General features: G+C 42.2%; 1 protein-coding gene across 3 annotated transcripts in view; it reads left to right on the top strand.

Annotated features, from left to right (window-relative positions):
* PAK1 (p21 (RAC1) activated kinase 1) overlaps positions 1-15105 on the top strand; it is a 67763-nt gene that overhangs the window by 37499 nt on the left and 15159 nt on the right. For all 3 annotated transcript variants that reach the window (XM_065729925.1, XM_065729923.1, XM_065729926.1), the window contains exons 2-9: positions 901-1111; positions 5818-5918; positions 7481-7628; positions 8831-8868; positions 10829-10945; positions 11059-11233; positions 13670-13733; positions 14512-14560. In XM_065729925.1, coding sequence (XP_065585997.1) covers positions 922-1111; positions 5818-5918; positions 7481-7628; positions 8831-8868; positions 10829-10945; positions 11059-11233; positions 13670-13733; positions 14512-14560 — 882 coding nt within the window. In that variant the 5' untranslated portion in view covers positions 901-921. The remainder of the gene's footprint in view (positions 1-900; positions 1112-5817; positions 5919-7480; positions 7629-8830; positions 8869-10828; positions 10946-11058; positions 11234-13669; positions 13734-14511; positions 14561-15105) is intronic.

Genomic DNA, 15105 nt, shown 5'->3' with positions numbered 1-15105 from the left:
GCTTCTGTCTTTAAATCCTCACAGCAGGGTTTATTTACTTACAGATTAATGTGTATGATGAGGATCAACGTTCTGACTGTCTGAATTGTGCTCCAAGCGTGCTGCTATTGCAGAAGGACCAGGGCTCAGCAAACACTGACATGGAGGTGACAGGGATGCAGTTCTGCTGCTTTCTGCCCATCTCACCCTGGAGCATTTCAGCACATTTTTAGTGATGGAGCCCAAGTGACTGCATCCAAACTCTTTGATAGCAAACTTCAGTCCCTGTGCATCATGTTACTGCCTGTGCTGGAGGCGGTTGCAAACCTGTTGATGCAGATTTTGGCAGAGCTAGCGTGGATCAGAGAGGTCTTACTAGGAAGAAAGTGTTTCTGAAAAATCAAGTGTTGAAACAGGCTGCCTAGGGAAGTGATGGAGTCACTGTTCCTGGAGGTGTTCAAGAGCTGTGGAGATGTGGCACTGGGGGATGTGGTTAGTGGGCATGCTGGAGATGGGTTGACAGTTGGACTTGATGATCTTAGCATCTTTTCCAACCTCAATGATTGCATGATTATCTTGGCTGCTGTCAGGTGTCCCTGCTGTTTGCTACCTGGTATTTATTGCTCTTGCTGCCTACCCTCACCCTACACTTGTGCTTCGTGGTGTACCTGAGAACTGGCTGTACCCTGCAGCAAGCTTTTTGTGATAATAACTGAAACTCTTGAATGTAATCTTAATAGGAACAATTTGGATCTTCAGTGGTATTCATGCTGACGCTTTGTGTTGGCATAAGGCTACAGGTTTGTCTGAAAATACTTGTGTGTGGTTTATTTGATAGTTTACCATTCTAATTAAAAAGAAAACAAAAACTAACCCAACAAACCACAAAGCTTCTTCTTTTTTTTCTTTCTTCTTTGCTAGTAACGGCCTCTCCATCTGAAGATGTCCAACAATGGAGTTGAAACAGATGACAAACCACCTGCTCCTCCCATGAGAAATACCAGCACTATGATTGGATCGGGAAGCAAAGACACTGGGACTTTAAACCATGGCTCAAAACCTTTGCCTCCCAACCCAGAAGAAAAGAAGAAGAGGGACCGATTTTACCGATCTATTTTACCAGGAGATAAAAGTACAGTATTGCAACTTTTCTTATAAACCTCATGTCTCAGTTTTGCTCAACTGTTGCTTAACTATGGTTTAGAAGATGGCTCATGTTCACTTTTTGCATATCTGTCATGGTCGTTTTGGGGTAGATGAGATGCTGGCTGTAGTTCTGTTTTCTTTTCCTAATGGTTAATCCTGCCACAATTAATCTATCCTTCTTAATCTGTTTTTGTGCTTTCCCCCCCCCACCCCCCAAATTATGAGAACAGCATCCCTGAAAGATGGGACTATCTCTGCCAGCTCCTAGCCTGACTTATCCTTAATGATGTTGAAAATCATGTAATCGTTGTTCCCAGTTACAAGCTGCTCAGTTAAAACTGCAGTTGGCAGTTCCTTTGGTGGGGAAGGGGAAGCTTTTTGCCTGTTTCTTTTTACAGCAAGTAATTTGTGTAAAGCATGAGTAACAGTCCATTTCCTGCCACGGCTGTCGTGTGTTACTGCATGGTCTGCTGTGACAAGCTTGCAATCAAAGTTGTAATTTCTCATTTATTCTAGATTTTGAGTCAGGCATTGTCTACTTGCTGTTACAAATAATTTCTCACTGCAGATTCTTGCTCCTTTATTGTGAATGGAAGGGATTTTTCTCCTATTACAGGCACTATAACAGATGGAAATAGAGATAGAAGCAGTGAATTGGAATTCTAAATTGTAACGATCCAGAGAATTTCAAAACTCTCTCATGAATCTTAAAGATGATATAATAAAAAGAAATCTCTATAGTATCTGCTGATTTCTTTTTATGTCTGACCTATTTTTGGACTTAGTAATACATCAGTCTGCATTGCAATGGTGTCTGGACATTGGATAACTAAAAGTCTACCTGCAACTTGCTCACATTTGGGAGGCAAGCTGCATCCTTGATTTTTCTGTTATAGAACAAAGTCTAATTGTAGTGCCAGTTTAAATCATAGAAGTGCAGGTTCAGAGAGAACTTGGATTGCTTTGTAGACATTGATTTTTGATTCTGCAGCCCAGGAAGCCATGAACTCTATTAAACATTTTGCAGGATATTTGTTATAACTTGCCATTACACATGTGAGTCCTAAAGAACCATGAGATTTTGGTGTCAGCTTACCTAAGAGTGTTTTTAAAACCTTTAGACTCAGCAGTTGCAGAAAACAAAGAATTAACCTGAAATGTTGAAGATGAAAATAAATACAACATTAAATACTACAGAATTTAAAGGAGAACTGATGAAGTAAACAGCTCAGGTAAATGAGATACTATCACTGATATTAAGATTGAAGCCTGCATATACTGAAGTTTGGCCAATGTGACAGATGCTTTGAGACATGAGAGATTTTTGTCTAGCCAAGCCCAGCAGAGCCTTCTGTTGCAATACACCTGCCCGAACTAGAATGACTGCTTCTGTCCTCTAATTCTTGTCAAGTAAAAACTAGCTGTAATACCATCACCTCCACTTATAATTGGTTGATTTTCACCTTAGGAAAATTTTTCTGAACTCAGATGACAGCTAAATTCCCTCCTGCTGCTTGACTGTTAGTAAAATTCCCAGGTGCTCAGACAGTCTGTTTGGTTTGTGCCTGAAATAATTCAAGTGTTGTTTGCTGGTTTGGCTGGACACTCAGAGTAGTGTAATTTGGGGGTGTTCTGTGACTTTTGTATCCTAACTCAGGGAAACCAGTGATTTCTGCAAAAATCTGAAATGTCCTTGTATATGTGCATAAACTTCTCTTGAGCTATCTCTGCTTTGGAAGTGCCATGCTCTGTCTGCAGGTTTAAGGTGTAATTTGTAGTTCTGATGTCCTCTGTCCCAGCCTAACCACCAAATCTGCTATTTCAAATTCTCCTTACCTTGAATACTGGATGGAACCTCATGTGCCACCTTCATGTGCATTCACATGAGGCTTGAATTCAATCTGGGCACAATTAAACCCTGAAAGTGGCATTCAGGAAGATTTATGGAAGTGTACAAGAAAACATTTATGGTTTTACCTGCTGTAACATTATAGCTAAGGCAAAGTGATTTTAGCAAGAGTTTGTGGAGCTGTCTCGAAGAGTTATTGAGCGTCAGGAAAAATGCAGACAGTTGAGAATCTGTAGGAAGTGGTTGCAAGAAACTGTAAGGTTGTGGGGAGAGCATTAACTGCTGCAGGAGTATGAAAGCAGCATAAATGCAGAAAGCTTTCATCCTTTTTCAGTCAGGAGAAGAGAAGGCTCTGGGGAGACCTCATTGCAGCCTTCCAGTACTGAAGGGGAGCTTATAAACAGGAGGGTGACAGACTTGTAACGTGGTCTGATCCTGACAGGACAAGAGGAAATTATTTTAAACTAAGAGAAGGGAGATTCAGATTAAATCTTAGGAGGATATTTCCTACTCAGAGGGTGGTGAGGCATTAGCACAGCCTGCTCATACTGGTGTGGATGCCCCATCACTGGAGGTGCCTGAGGCCAGGATGGATGGGGCCCTGGGCAGCCTGAGCTGGTGGGGGGGCAAGCAGCCCATGGCAGAGGTTGGGACTGGGTGGGCTCTAAGGTCTCTTCCAACCCAATTTTTTGACTCTTTGATGATTTTTCTATGTTCCAGTGTAGGCTCACACTTGATCTTTCTGCCTGTGTGCCAAATAAGAGCAGAAACCTGGATTTCTGATGTGACAAAGGACTTTAAGTTATTTATTTAGTCAGTCCATCCAAATCTGTGTATCTGTGTACCTGAAGCTCATTCAGGCCACATGTTTGTTCTACCTGGAGAAGTGGAGGCTGAGGGGAAGCCTCATGGCCTCCAACTTGGGATGTTCTGAGGTTCTATGGTTTCCCATGCAGCACTCCTTCACAATGGTATTGGTACAGGTGCTCTCTTTCTATAAGTTGCTCTTCTTTCACCAAGTTTCAGGCTTTGGGGCTGCTGCTGACAACTCTGGCTTGGAGCAGTGGACTACATAGCATGGTGCTTCAGCTGGCTCCCTCCACATATCTTTTTTTTCTTACTTTTCTATCTGCTTCTATTGCATGCAGCATTTTCTGTATACCTGCTGGATGCAGCTGCTTGGTCATTGTCTGGTAGGCCTCCATGTTGCAGATGCTTGCCCTTTGCTAACAAGCAGCTGCTTCTGGTTCCTGGCTTCCATGGCTTGGATTGGAAAAGGCCTCAAAGGTCATCCACTTCCAACCCCTGCCATGGGCTGGTTGCCACCCAGCAGCTCAGGCTGCCCAGGGCCCATCCAGCCTGGCCATGGGCGTCTCAAGAGGAGCTCTCTGAGGAGCAGTGCCAGGGACTCAGTACCCTCTGAGTGAAGAATTTCTTCTTAACATCTAACCTGTATTTTCTCTCTTTTACTTTGAAGCCATCCCCACTTGCCCTGTCACTATTACAACTTCCCCTTGGCAACCGTCACTCTTGTCATTCAACTTCCCCCATCCCCTTTGTTTGAAAGTGATTAGAAACTGTTCCTTCTCCATGTCCCAAACAGAGCATCTGATCCTTTTCTTCCTCCAGAATTACTCTGCGTAACACTAACTCTGTAATGGCACAGAGAACAGTGCCTGAGCGCTGGAGGAAACAGGCACTAGTCCTTTGAGGGGAGCCCTGGTGGTCTCTGCACAGCTAACCTCCAGCAGTGTCTTAAATAGTGGCAGTACTGAGCATCAGCCTCCCAGGCTTCTGAAATGCTTGAGGTTTGGCATTTGTATTGCCAAAAGTGCACTGTGGAATGTCAGCCACGAAACAAATTATCTCTGGCTTTAGATCCACAAGGTAGCAGCTGGAAAACACAGCAGCTTTAATCACCTTCTCCAGGCTCTGCTTAATTTATAACTATGGGCAGTGGCCAATCCGAGTAGAACATTGTTCTTCTTGAAACTGATCTTAATTTCTTGAATAGAGTAAATAATAAAAGGAAAGTAGAGTCTTTAATATGTCATGAGTATGGATAAACTTAATCCAAGACATAATGATAATCTTGTTTGAAGCCCTAACTTGGAAATCTGTGGAGTGCATCTGCTTTGGTTTATTTTCTTTCCTGTTTCTTCCTGAGTTCTGCTCCTCACCTGCCAGATTCTGCTCTCTTCCTACCATGTGCTCAAAGCTTGTTATTAAAACCATGTTTAGTTCATTTTCTGGGAAGGAACACAGAAATGTTTTTGCTTGTATTGTAGTAGAAACACACACAGTATATTTGGTTTTCTTCATGAGCTCTGCTTTGATGCTGTAGGATGAAATAAACAATTTATAAGCAGTATTTTCCCCTAATATGACAGGTACATTTAACTAGCATGTTTTAAAAATAGAATCCTTTAATATGTTCTGGAAAAAAAGACTAAAAAATATATCCAAAACTGCATGGTTTCCAGTTATTGCCAGTACAATGCTTTCCATTCTGATGTACATAGGTTTGAATGGATATTTTAGGTAAATAGCTCTTGTGCTATGTGTCTGGTCCTGCTGGCTGATATTCAACAGATCCAAAATATGTTAAATATTGGTGGCAATATGTTGTTGTGTGCTTGTCCTGTGTTACAGGCTCTAATCCTTATTGTGCCTGTACAGTATCTGCTCTGTAGTGAGTTAACGAAGTTTTATAACTTGCTATTCTGCCTCAAATTGAAATCTACCACAAAACAGGCTGTAGGTGCTGAGGTAAATTGGAAGCCATCAAGGAGATCTTAATTCTTGAAGGACTGATGGATGTTTTTTGTTGTTGTCTCCTCTAGCCAATAAAAAGAAAGAGAAGGAGCGGCCGGAGATCTCTCTCCCTTCTGACTTTGAACACACAATTCATGTGGGGTTTGATGCAGTCACTGGAGAATTCACAGTAAGTAATTTGTAGGAAAAGAGAACTGTGTGGTTTGGCATATTGCTGGGAGGAGCCTGGACCCATTAATCTTTTATATGGCAACACTGGAAAGGCTATTACCATCATCTGGTTTGATCTACATCTGTAGAGGCAGCCCGCTAATTCCTGCTGAGAGATTGCTTGTCGAACTTGGCTTGACATCATCTCAGGAGCCCAGGCTGCCAGCAGACTTTTCCTGTCCTGTGTTTATGGCTGATGTGGACAACAAAACTTGGTTTGTCTTCCCTTCTTTCCTCTTCTAGAGTGGGATTAGTTGTACAGTGTATCTGTGTCCTTTAAATGGAGCTCAGGGTTTTGCTTTAGGACACGTACAACTGTGCATACCTGTTTGTGCCAGAATGTGCATTTGCTGTCCTAAGGCTAACTGGCAGATACTTCTATGCTTTTTTTTTTATTGACATGCAAAATAGTCAGAGATGTATTTCATCATGTTGTTCCTCTTAATTTGATTGTGAGATAGGGTTTAATAACAGCAATTATTCTCAAGCGAGATGGTTTTATTTGTGCTTATTTCTTTTTAAGATACTTTGCTCTCCTAGACTGAATTGTCTGTAGGGATGTATTTTGCATGTCAGCTTCTAGACTTGCTCAAGTTAACCTGGATTTATCAGTGGGGCATTTCCTCTGAGTGATATATCGAGCAACTCTCTAGAAAAGGGAGGGCAACTTTATCAGTAAAGTACCCCAGTCACTTGTCATTAGTGATGCTGAAAGTTACAAGCCACATTGTACTCCATATGTATTTATTTTATGATTGAAATTGTGTCCCTGTAATGAAATTATGAGCTAGGTTAACATCTCCACTGTCCCAGCTCTGATTATGATATATGCCATGCCCCTGTTACCAAAGGACTGGTGTTACAAGGCCCAAATGAGTGTTGTTGCTTGTCCATTGTGCTAGATGCAATGTACAGTGTATGTTACTTATCCAGTGTTTCTTGGGTACAAGTAAACCCATGTATTTTTGTACATAAAGATTTCCTTGTTTGAGACTCTTCCTGAACTACAGCATTGATTCGGATACTTTCTGTCTTTCGAGTTTTGGTTTTCAAAGGATCTGGGGTTCACACAGATGTCTGTGAATTGTGTGGCATTGATCTGTCCATGTAAGAAAGATACGATGTTAGGTACTGGAACATAGTGACAGAGCACTGGCAAAGGGACCAGAGAAGGGCCGAGGAGTACTCCTTGGGGATGTCCAAAAGCCACTTGGACACGGTGCTGGGCATCCTGCTCTGGGTGGTGTCCCTGCTGGAGCTGGATGGGAGCAGGGGTGCCTTCCAACCTCAACCATGCTGTGATCTTGACTTCTGACGCAGACAATGGCTATGTCATAGAATCATAGAGGGGCTTGGGTTGGAAAGGACCTCAGAGATCATGTGGCTCCAGCTCCACTCTTCTTTTCTTCTAATTTCCTTTGCAATATGGAGTAACCCCAGAAGCAGTATGACAGAACTGTGTGTGTGTAGTGCAAACCACACTAGATCATCTGTGGGCTAATGTGCTACATCTCTCCACAGGGAATGCCAGAGCAGTGGGCACGCTTACTACAGACTTCCAACATCACCAAGTTAGAGCAGAAGAAGAACCCCCAGGCAGTGCTGGATGTACTGGAGTTTTACAACTCCAAGAAGACCTCCAGCAGCCAGAAGTACATGAGTTTCACAGGTACTTTATATGACTACTGTATGGCTACTTTGTCCATCTTTCTGTTAGTCATTGGATTTTTGTTTAATCAACAAGTAGATCTGTCTTTTCATTGTCTGCTTGAGCACACATTGTCCTTTAATAAATGCTGTTCTGTCAATTTTGCCCAGCATATTTGTAAAAGAGGAACTGGGTAAATCCCAAACCGATATAGCTCACATCTGGAAGGCAGATCCTGGAGTGTTGGCATTGAGTTCCCAGTGGTGAGGATCCCTGGAGAAAACAGATAAATTTTACTGTAACATAGTTTTTGACTGGGTATGGATATTGCTTCGTATGAGCTGAGGTGTGGGTTTTTCCACTCCTGTATGCTCTTCTGCTAGGTGCTTGATAACTGCTGGCACGATTCTTCCATAAATCAAAGTTGCTTTTGTTCTTTATAGGGGATACCATGTCAGCAGAAGTGATATTACTCAGTGAGGCTCCAGGCAGGAATAAAAAGCACAAATCTTCCTCATGCATACCTGGATAGCTAAACTAGTAGCCCACCAGTGGGGTCCTTCTTTGTTGTTGCAGGATGTTCTGATGGCTGAATCTAAGACCGTCTTGGGCTAGTTGTAGTGCCTCTGCTGGTGATTTAGCACCAGAAGATTTTCTAAGTCCACTGAAAGTGCCTTGTGTCTGTGGACTGATGACAGTATATATACCCAGGTATTGCACCTTCCTGCAGCAGAGGTTTGAGGTTTCTGCTGCTGAGAATTTTGTACCCCTTGCTCCCTTATCCATTCTAGGGAGTTCTTTTGCACTTTATTTCCTCCACAAAAGTGCCTTCAGGCATAAGGACCCTGAATGAGATACAACCCTATAGATCCCTGCAGGAGAACAACCATAACAAAAAATAAAAAAGTAAAAAGCATAGACACTGAAATACAGCCTGTTCTCTTAAGCTTTGTTGGATTTGAAATCATTAATTCTGCTTCTGGGCTAATCCTCCTGAGAGGTGCTGCAAGCCATGATCCTAGGATAATGAAGGAAGTCTAGGTTGGTCTTGAGTGACTTGAGACAGCCTTTTTCAGTCTTGCTGTAGGGTGAAGAAGGTATATGAAAGAAGAGAGGAGACAGTTTTCCTGTCCCTTCCAAGGGGAGCTTGTCCCTTTCTCCTCTCCCTAGTGCTGTTGTGTTTACAACCCATTTATAACTACATTAGTATCTCTTTCTTTCAGATAAGTTGGCAGAGGAATACAATTCATCAAATATCCTGGTAAGCCTTCATCCCTGCTCTTCAGTTTGGGGATTTAAAAGCTTGCATTGGATAGTTTTAACTGTGTGTAGCTTTTAGTTTGCTTAGTGTTTGAAAATCATTTTAAAGGCATTTAAGGACATGAGCATGGTGGTGATGGGTTGATGGTTGGGCTTAATGATCTCGCTGGTCTTTTCCAACTGTCATGATTTTATGTTTCTGCATAGTGAATATGCTTATAAAAACAAGCAAATCATCCTAAAAGGACATGTTGTTTGTACATTAAAAAAGAAAAGTGATGGTAAAACCACGCAGACAGAAGAGGCTTTTATGATTAAAATAATAAATAGAAGTTAGTGAATTAATGACTAGAAATAATGCTATTTTCATATAAATTGATCCATTCCTCTATCTGTTTATTTTGGGTGTGGTAGCCTAGAAAACCATAACCACTTTGCTCTCAGGTTTTATATGTCTCTATAAACATCTGTGATTTAACAAAGTTTAATTACTATCCTGAGAGGTTGGATTGAAGCAGTGTTGATTAACCAAGCTAATCTAATCCGAGAAGGAAATAAAAGGTTCACCTCCTCTGCCCAACCTTTGCTCTGTTCTTACCAGGACATTACCACTCCTCTTCACTTTACTTGGAGACGGAGCTGAAAAGCTCTGTAATATTTATGTATGTGTATTTATGGGATAGATAAAACTTTCTGTTTGAGGAGATTCATAAGAATGTGCACTTCTCTCACCTCTAATTTTCTTACAGCCATGACATTATGTGGGACTGGCTTGTTCTGCTCCCTTCTGGAAGTAGTGTATTGCTATTTGTCCACTGAGGACCCTAGTAAACAAAACAAAAAACAAAAAACAACAAAAAAAGGAAAACTATTTTTTGGTTATTTTTCATCATTACACCTCATTGTACATCAGTCCTTGGGAGCTTGGAATATCTGAGACCATTGGATTTTAAAATAAAACAAAAAAAAAAAAAGTAGTTACCAGTCTATAAGGTGGCCCAATGTTTTCTGTAAGATGCTAGCTAACCTCTAATTTTGGAGAGATTCAGGGAATTCCCAGTATATTGGTGCTTTCTGGTTGTTTTTAATAGACTAAGCTTTTGTGTTACATCAAGGGCACTTTATCCAATATATGTCAGCGTGCTGGTCACTCCGAAAACATAGGGTCAGTGAAATGCGATCTTTTTATCTCCTTATTTCGGAGAAAGATAACTTTATTTTAATACTTTATCAAGCCTTTTTTCCACTGTCACTCTTAGGGCACTGATGGTAAACAAATTGGAAACAGGAGCAAGAGCAGAAATGGGCTAGTGGGTTGAGGGGCTTGCCAAGTTTATTTTGGAGTATCTACAGTGTAAAGGACTCTTTGAACTTCAAATCCAGACTCAGACTTTTAAAGGTTATAAGCAGCCTTGAGTTCTAATCACAGTATTGCCCAAAAAACCGAGGTAATTATTTTTTAAACAGTTATAAAACTTAAAAAAAAAAAACCAAAAACAAACGTATTTGTCTTTTACATAATACTTTACTTTAGAATGTAATTTTAAAATGGATTTTGAAAGATTTTACCAGATTCTACTTCTGGAATCTTTCAGTAGTTAGTTTTGGGTCCCACTATCCATGCTGATGTTAAGCTCCCAGCATTTTAACCTGTCCTAATTATTATTTTTCATAGAATAGCTTGGGTTGGAAGGGACCCCAAGGATCATCAGTTTCCAACCCACCCTTCACAGGCAGGGCCACCAACCTCCAGACTTGGTACTAGACCAGGTTGCCCAGGGCTCCGTCCAGCCTGGTCTTGAACACCCCCAGGGACAGAGCACCACAGCCTTTCTGGGCCAAAAAACTTTTTCTTTGCTTCCTTCAAGACATTCTCTGTCAAGAGCTTAGTCCAACGTTTGTTATGTGTTTACAACAAGCAATTACTTTTTTATTTTTGCTGTTTGTGTGCCTACATGCAGAATGTGAAAGCTGTGTCTGAGACCCCTGCAGTGCCCTCGGTGTCTGAAGATGAAGATGATGAAGATGATGCAGCTCCACCCCCTGTGATAGCTCCACGACCTGAACACACCAAATCTGTGAGTGCTTATACCTCCTTGAGCACAGTCATGCTCAGGTCTTGAGGAGATGAGTAGTGTTGAAGTCATCATCTGCTTTGTATTAATACATGTTTTTATTCAATAAAATTTAGGTGTACACCCGCTCTGTGATAGATCCCCTTCCTCCTCCTACCAGAGATGTGGCCACCTCTCCTATTTCTTCTCCCTCGGAAAACAGCACAGCAGCACCCGACATGCTGATCAGGAATGCAGAGAAACAAAAGAAAAAACCAAAAATGTCAGATGAAGAGATTTTGGAAAAATTAAGTATGTAATCTTGGGAAAAAACAAATTAAATTTCATATTCTTTTGTGTTGGTAAAAAGTTGAGATGTTTGGGTACTGCCATTTTGAGATCCCTTACTGAGAACTTTCTCTTGTGACTGTGTGCCAAAACTGGGGCAGATGAAGGGGGAGAATGTGATCTTAAGTATGCACCTGTGATGCCAGCTGGAGGGCTCTGGGAGCTGCAGATCCTCAGGTTCTGCAAAGCGAGCCCTGAATATGTAACATCTACTTAACCACAAAGTCAGAGGCTGCTCCACATCTTGGTATTTTGTAGCTTTGGAGTGTGGATGTTTATACTGAGTTGTAGCTAAGGTGAGCAGAGCTTTGTGGCTAAAAGACAGAGAAAATTCATGCAAACCCAAGTTCACCTTCTGTGATATTACAACTTTAAGTATCTTGCTAATTTTTAAGTGTCCTGACACTCTGTATATACCCAGTAAATAACCCAAATTTGCAGGTGTTAGCTTGTCTTTCTCTTGTGTCCTTGTTTCCTTAGCAGTCTTTACCTTTAGTTCATGGATGTTATTTAAAGTTCTCCACTGCCTGGTAATACTGGGTCGTGCTGTGACAGCATTTGACAGCTGAAGCAGCTGTGCTGTGCAATTGATTGCTATCCTCAGCCTGGGACAGCTTTTACTAGGGTAGAGCATTTCTAATTCTTTGAACTACTAATTATATGTTAATTATGTATGTGACTTCTGTGTCAGGTGGTGTAAATTGTGTTAGCACTCCTACGGTCAGGCTAGACTTCTCTGTGGAGAGTTTACCCCCCTATTTAATGAAGGAAGCTAAAGCTAACACCTGAATCGAGAGAAACGTGGGCATAACTTCAATACAGTTTCACTTGGGTGCCTCATTGTTCTGAAATAAAGCCTAAATTGAATTGATGGCATGTAAGCCATCTGAAAACTTGCATTTTCAAGACTGGTTTCAAAACAGCAGCTTCAGTTGCTGAATTAGCAGGACCTTTGCGTCATTAAAAATTGGAGCCATTTTGTGACCAAATAGGGTGGGCAGGGTCTGGATCAGGAAAAATATGCTATTCTAGTGCAAGTATGATCACTTCTGTCAATCCCCATTTCTTAGCACTAGTGCAACATTAGTGCAAACGTTAATGAATCCTCACCTGGCTTTTTGGGAGGTAGGAGACATTACCCCCTTCTACAGATGAGAGAGTTAAACAGGGCAAGACCAACAGCTGCCTCTTGTTGCTTGCCCTGCAGCACTGCCCTGTGACTGTCTTGGGCAAACATTGCCTCTTGCAGTCTGAACTTGCATGCTGTGTTAGGTTTTGAGGGGAAGTTCATGAACATTTGTCCAGAAATGTTTGTCTTCAGGGCAGACAGCATTGCTTCAGTAAATGTGCAGTGGGGTGTATACAGTCTGATTTCTCTTCCCACCCTCCTCCCCAAGCATGAGCTGTATTCCCCTTTCTTACTTCTGTCTGCCCTAAACCCTGTGGATTTGGCTGCTGGCCATTGGTGTCTGAAAATAGCCTGCTCTTACTCTGCTCGCTACTGGATTTCTTGGCGCCACGACCACAAGTGATTTCCTTGCCAATATGCATCTGTTTAGGCTCAGCCCTAGGCCTGTGCAAAGGCAGCACCGTATGTTGGCTGCTCGAGCAACCTGCAGACAGCACAGAGGCAGCTCTGCATCCCTCGATCCTATCAGAATCATAAAATCACTGATGTTGGGAAAGACCACTAAGATAATCTAGTCAAACCCTGGCAATGTTGTAGGGGAGACTTGTACCCAGATGAGCTCTAGGGATTGTTGGGCTGGATATCCTTAACCCTAAAGGGTGTGACTCCCCTCCAGCTTTGGGGACATGATGAATATCACTGTCTGGGAACTTGGGGTTCCAGTGATGCTCCTTTTGGCAGCTTCTTTAGCTTAATCCTTGGCCTTGGTGCCTCTGTGCCTTTGTGCTATGAGCTCCCTCCACTACAGAAAGCTTGAGGTTGCGTTCTTTGTGGATACCAAATCCACCTTGAGCCTGAGCAGCCCCTCACCACCTTGCAGAACACTAAGCCAAGTGCTTTACCCTCCAAGGGATGCAATAATAGACTTTTTTTTTTTTTTTTTTCAGCTGAACAGCTACATTAGGGAAAATGAGCTGAGATTGCCTCAGGGTGCTCTCCAAACCCAGGAAAGCATGGATGCAGTTGCATGGCAACAGCTACTAAAACCTCCTGCCCTTCCCCTTGCTGCTGGGCTCCTAATAGATGAGCTGAGCAATGCCCAGGCCAACTCTGAGGATCTCTAGCTTCCTTCCTGTGTCTTGCAACCTATTAGATCAGTAATGGCTGTGTTATTGCTGGTATGGAAAAGTGGTAAACGCTTTTGATCTGACAGAAGTTGTGACAGTATGGAAAAATACTTCTAAAATTTCTTTTTTTGTTTTGTTTTGTAGGAAGCATCGTGAGCGTGGGTGATCCAAAAAAGAAGTACACGCGTTTTGAGAAGATTGGACAAGGGTTGGTATATGCTTCACTTCTCTCCTGTACCTTTCCTTATGTTAGGAAAGAAGCACTGAATCCAGGCTAAGTTAGTGGGCTGGCAAAGCTAGTGATTACTTCTTTTTATATTCCTTCCCCAAAGCTCTCTTCCCCTTCCTACCAAAGTTTTGAGTCAGAGTCACTGGGTTCTTCTGCGCAATTGTGTTATAATAGAAGAAAATATGTCATTAGATGATCAGGTTGCTAAATATAGCTGAAGGCAGGGAAGGAGCTACTTACTTTCAGCATGCAAGGCTGGAAGCACAGATTTGCTTTCCGAGTTAACTCTCCTCAATGCTGGTGTTGTGCTACTCTCAGCAGGATAGGGGAAAGATTTGGGGAGAGGCTACAGTGAAAGCACATCATGGAAAGACGTGTCTGTGCTGAGGCCCAAACTCCCATTCCTCCCACTACAAATGCCATATTTGTTTACTTCAGCTGATCCTGTCCGTTCTGGGCAGTCTACAAGCCAGGGCACTGCAGTCATGCCAGTTTAGCTCGTGGTTCTACAAGCTGTGCAAGGATTTGGATGGCCAGACTGTTCTATACCAGGAGCTTTGCTCCCCATTGGAACTTCTGCTCCACTAGTGGTGTTGGCTTAGAGCTATTTCAGGTTGCATTTACCACTGGAATTATTGATGTGATGAAAAGTGAGAGCGAGAGCACAGAGACAAGTAGTAGGAGAAGTTTATTAAGTTCTGTCTTACTATGAGACAGTAATAAGCTTTTTATTATTATCATTCTCCTGTTTCTTTAGAGCCTCAGGTACGGTTTACACAGCAATGGATGTAGCTACAGGACAGGAGGTAAGTGCTGACAGCTTACCACTTCAGGACACAGTCCAAAATCCACTGAAAGTTACAGTTGATGCAACAAAGTAAAGGCATTCTTTCAGGGGTTCATGACATTTTGTTTTAATGAGGCATTTATTTCCTTACTAATGAGGCACAGTTGAGTGGTCTGAGCAGTAAACTGGAAAAATAATTTCCCAGGTTTTAATTCCTGAACCATTCTGTATTCATAAAGAACCTTTCTGTGACCACAAAGGCTGGAAACAAATGTTGAGACCGGGTATATGCTTAGCAGAAGCTCACCTCTTCATCCCAATATTTCGGATTCAGAGTCATATGAACTGGAAGGGACCTTTAAAGGCCAACTGGTCCAACTCCCCTGCAGTGAACTGGGACACCCACAGCTCCCTCAGGTGCTCAGAGCCCGTCCAGCCTGACCTTGGGTGTCTCCAGGAATGGGGTACCACCTCCTCTGTGGGCAGCCTGTAGCAGTGCCTCATCACCCTTATTGTAAAAACACATTTTTTATATCCAACTGAAATCTCTGTGTTAATTTGAAA

Source organism: Cyrtonyx montezumae, unplaced genomic scaffold (assembly GCF_038088225.1).
Source record: "Cyrtonyx montezumae isolate F1298 unplaced genomic scaffold, pur_monq_1.0 scaffold_12, whole genome shotgun sequence".
Taxonomy (NCBI): Eukaryota; Metazoa; Chordata; class Aves; order Galliformes; family Odontophoridae; genus Cyrtonyx; species Cyrtonyx montezumae.
The sequence above is the reverse complement of the archived record's forward strand: the minus strand, read 5'-3'. Positions and strand labels throughout refer to the sequence as shown.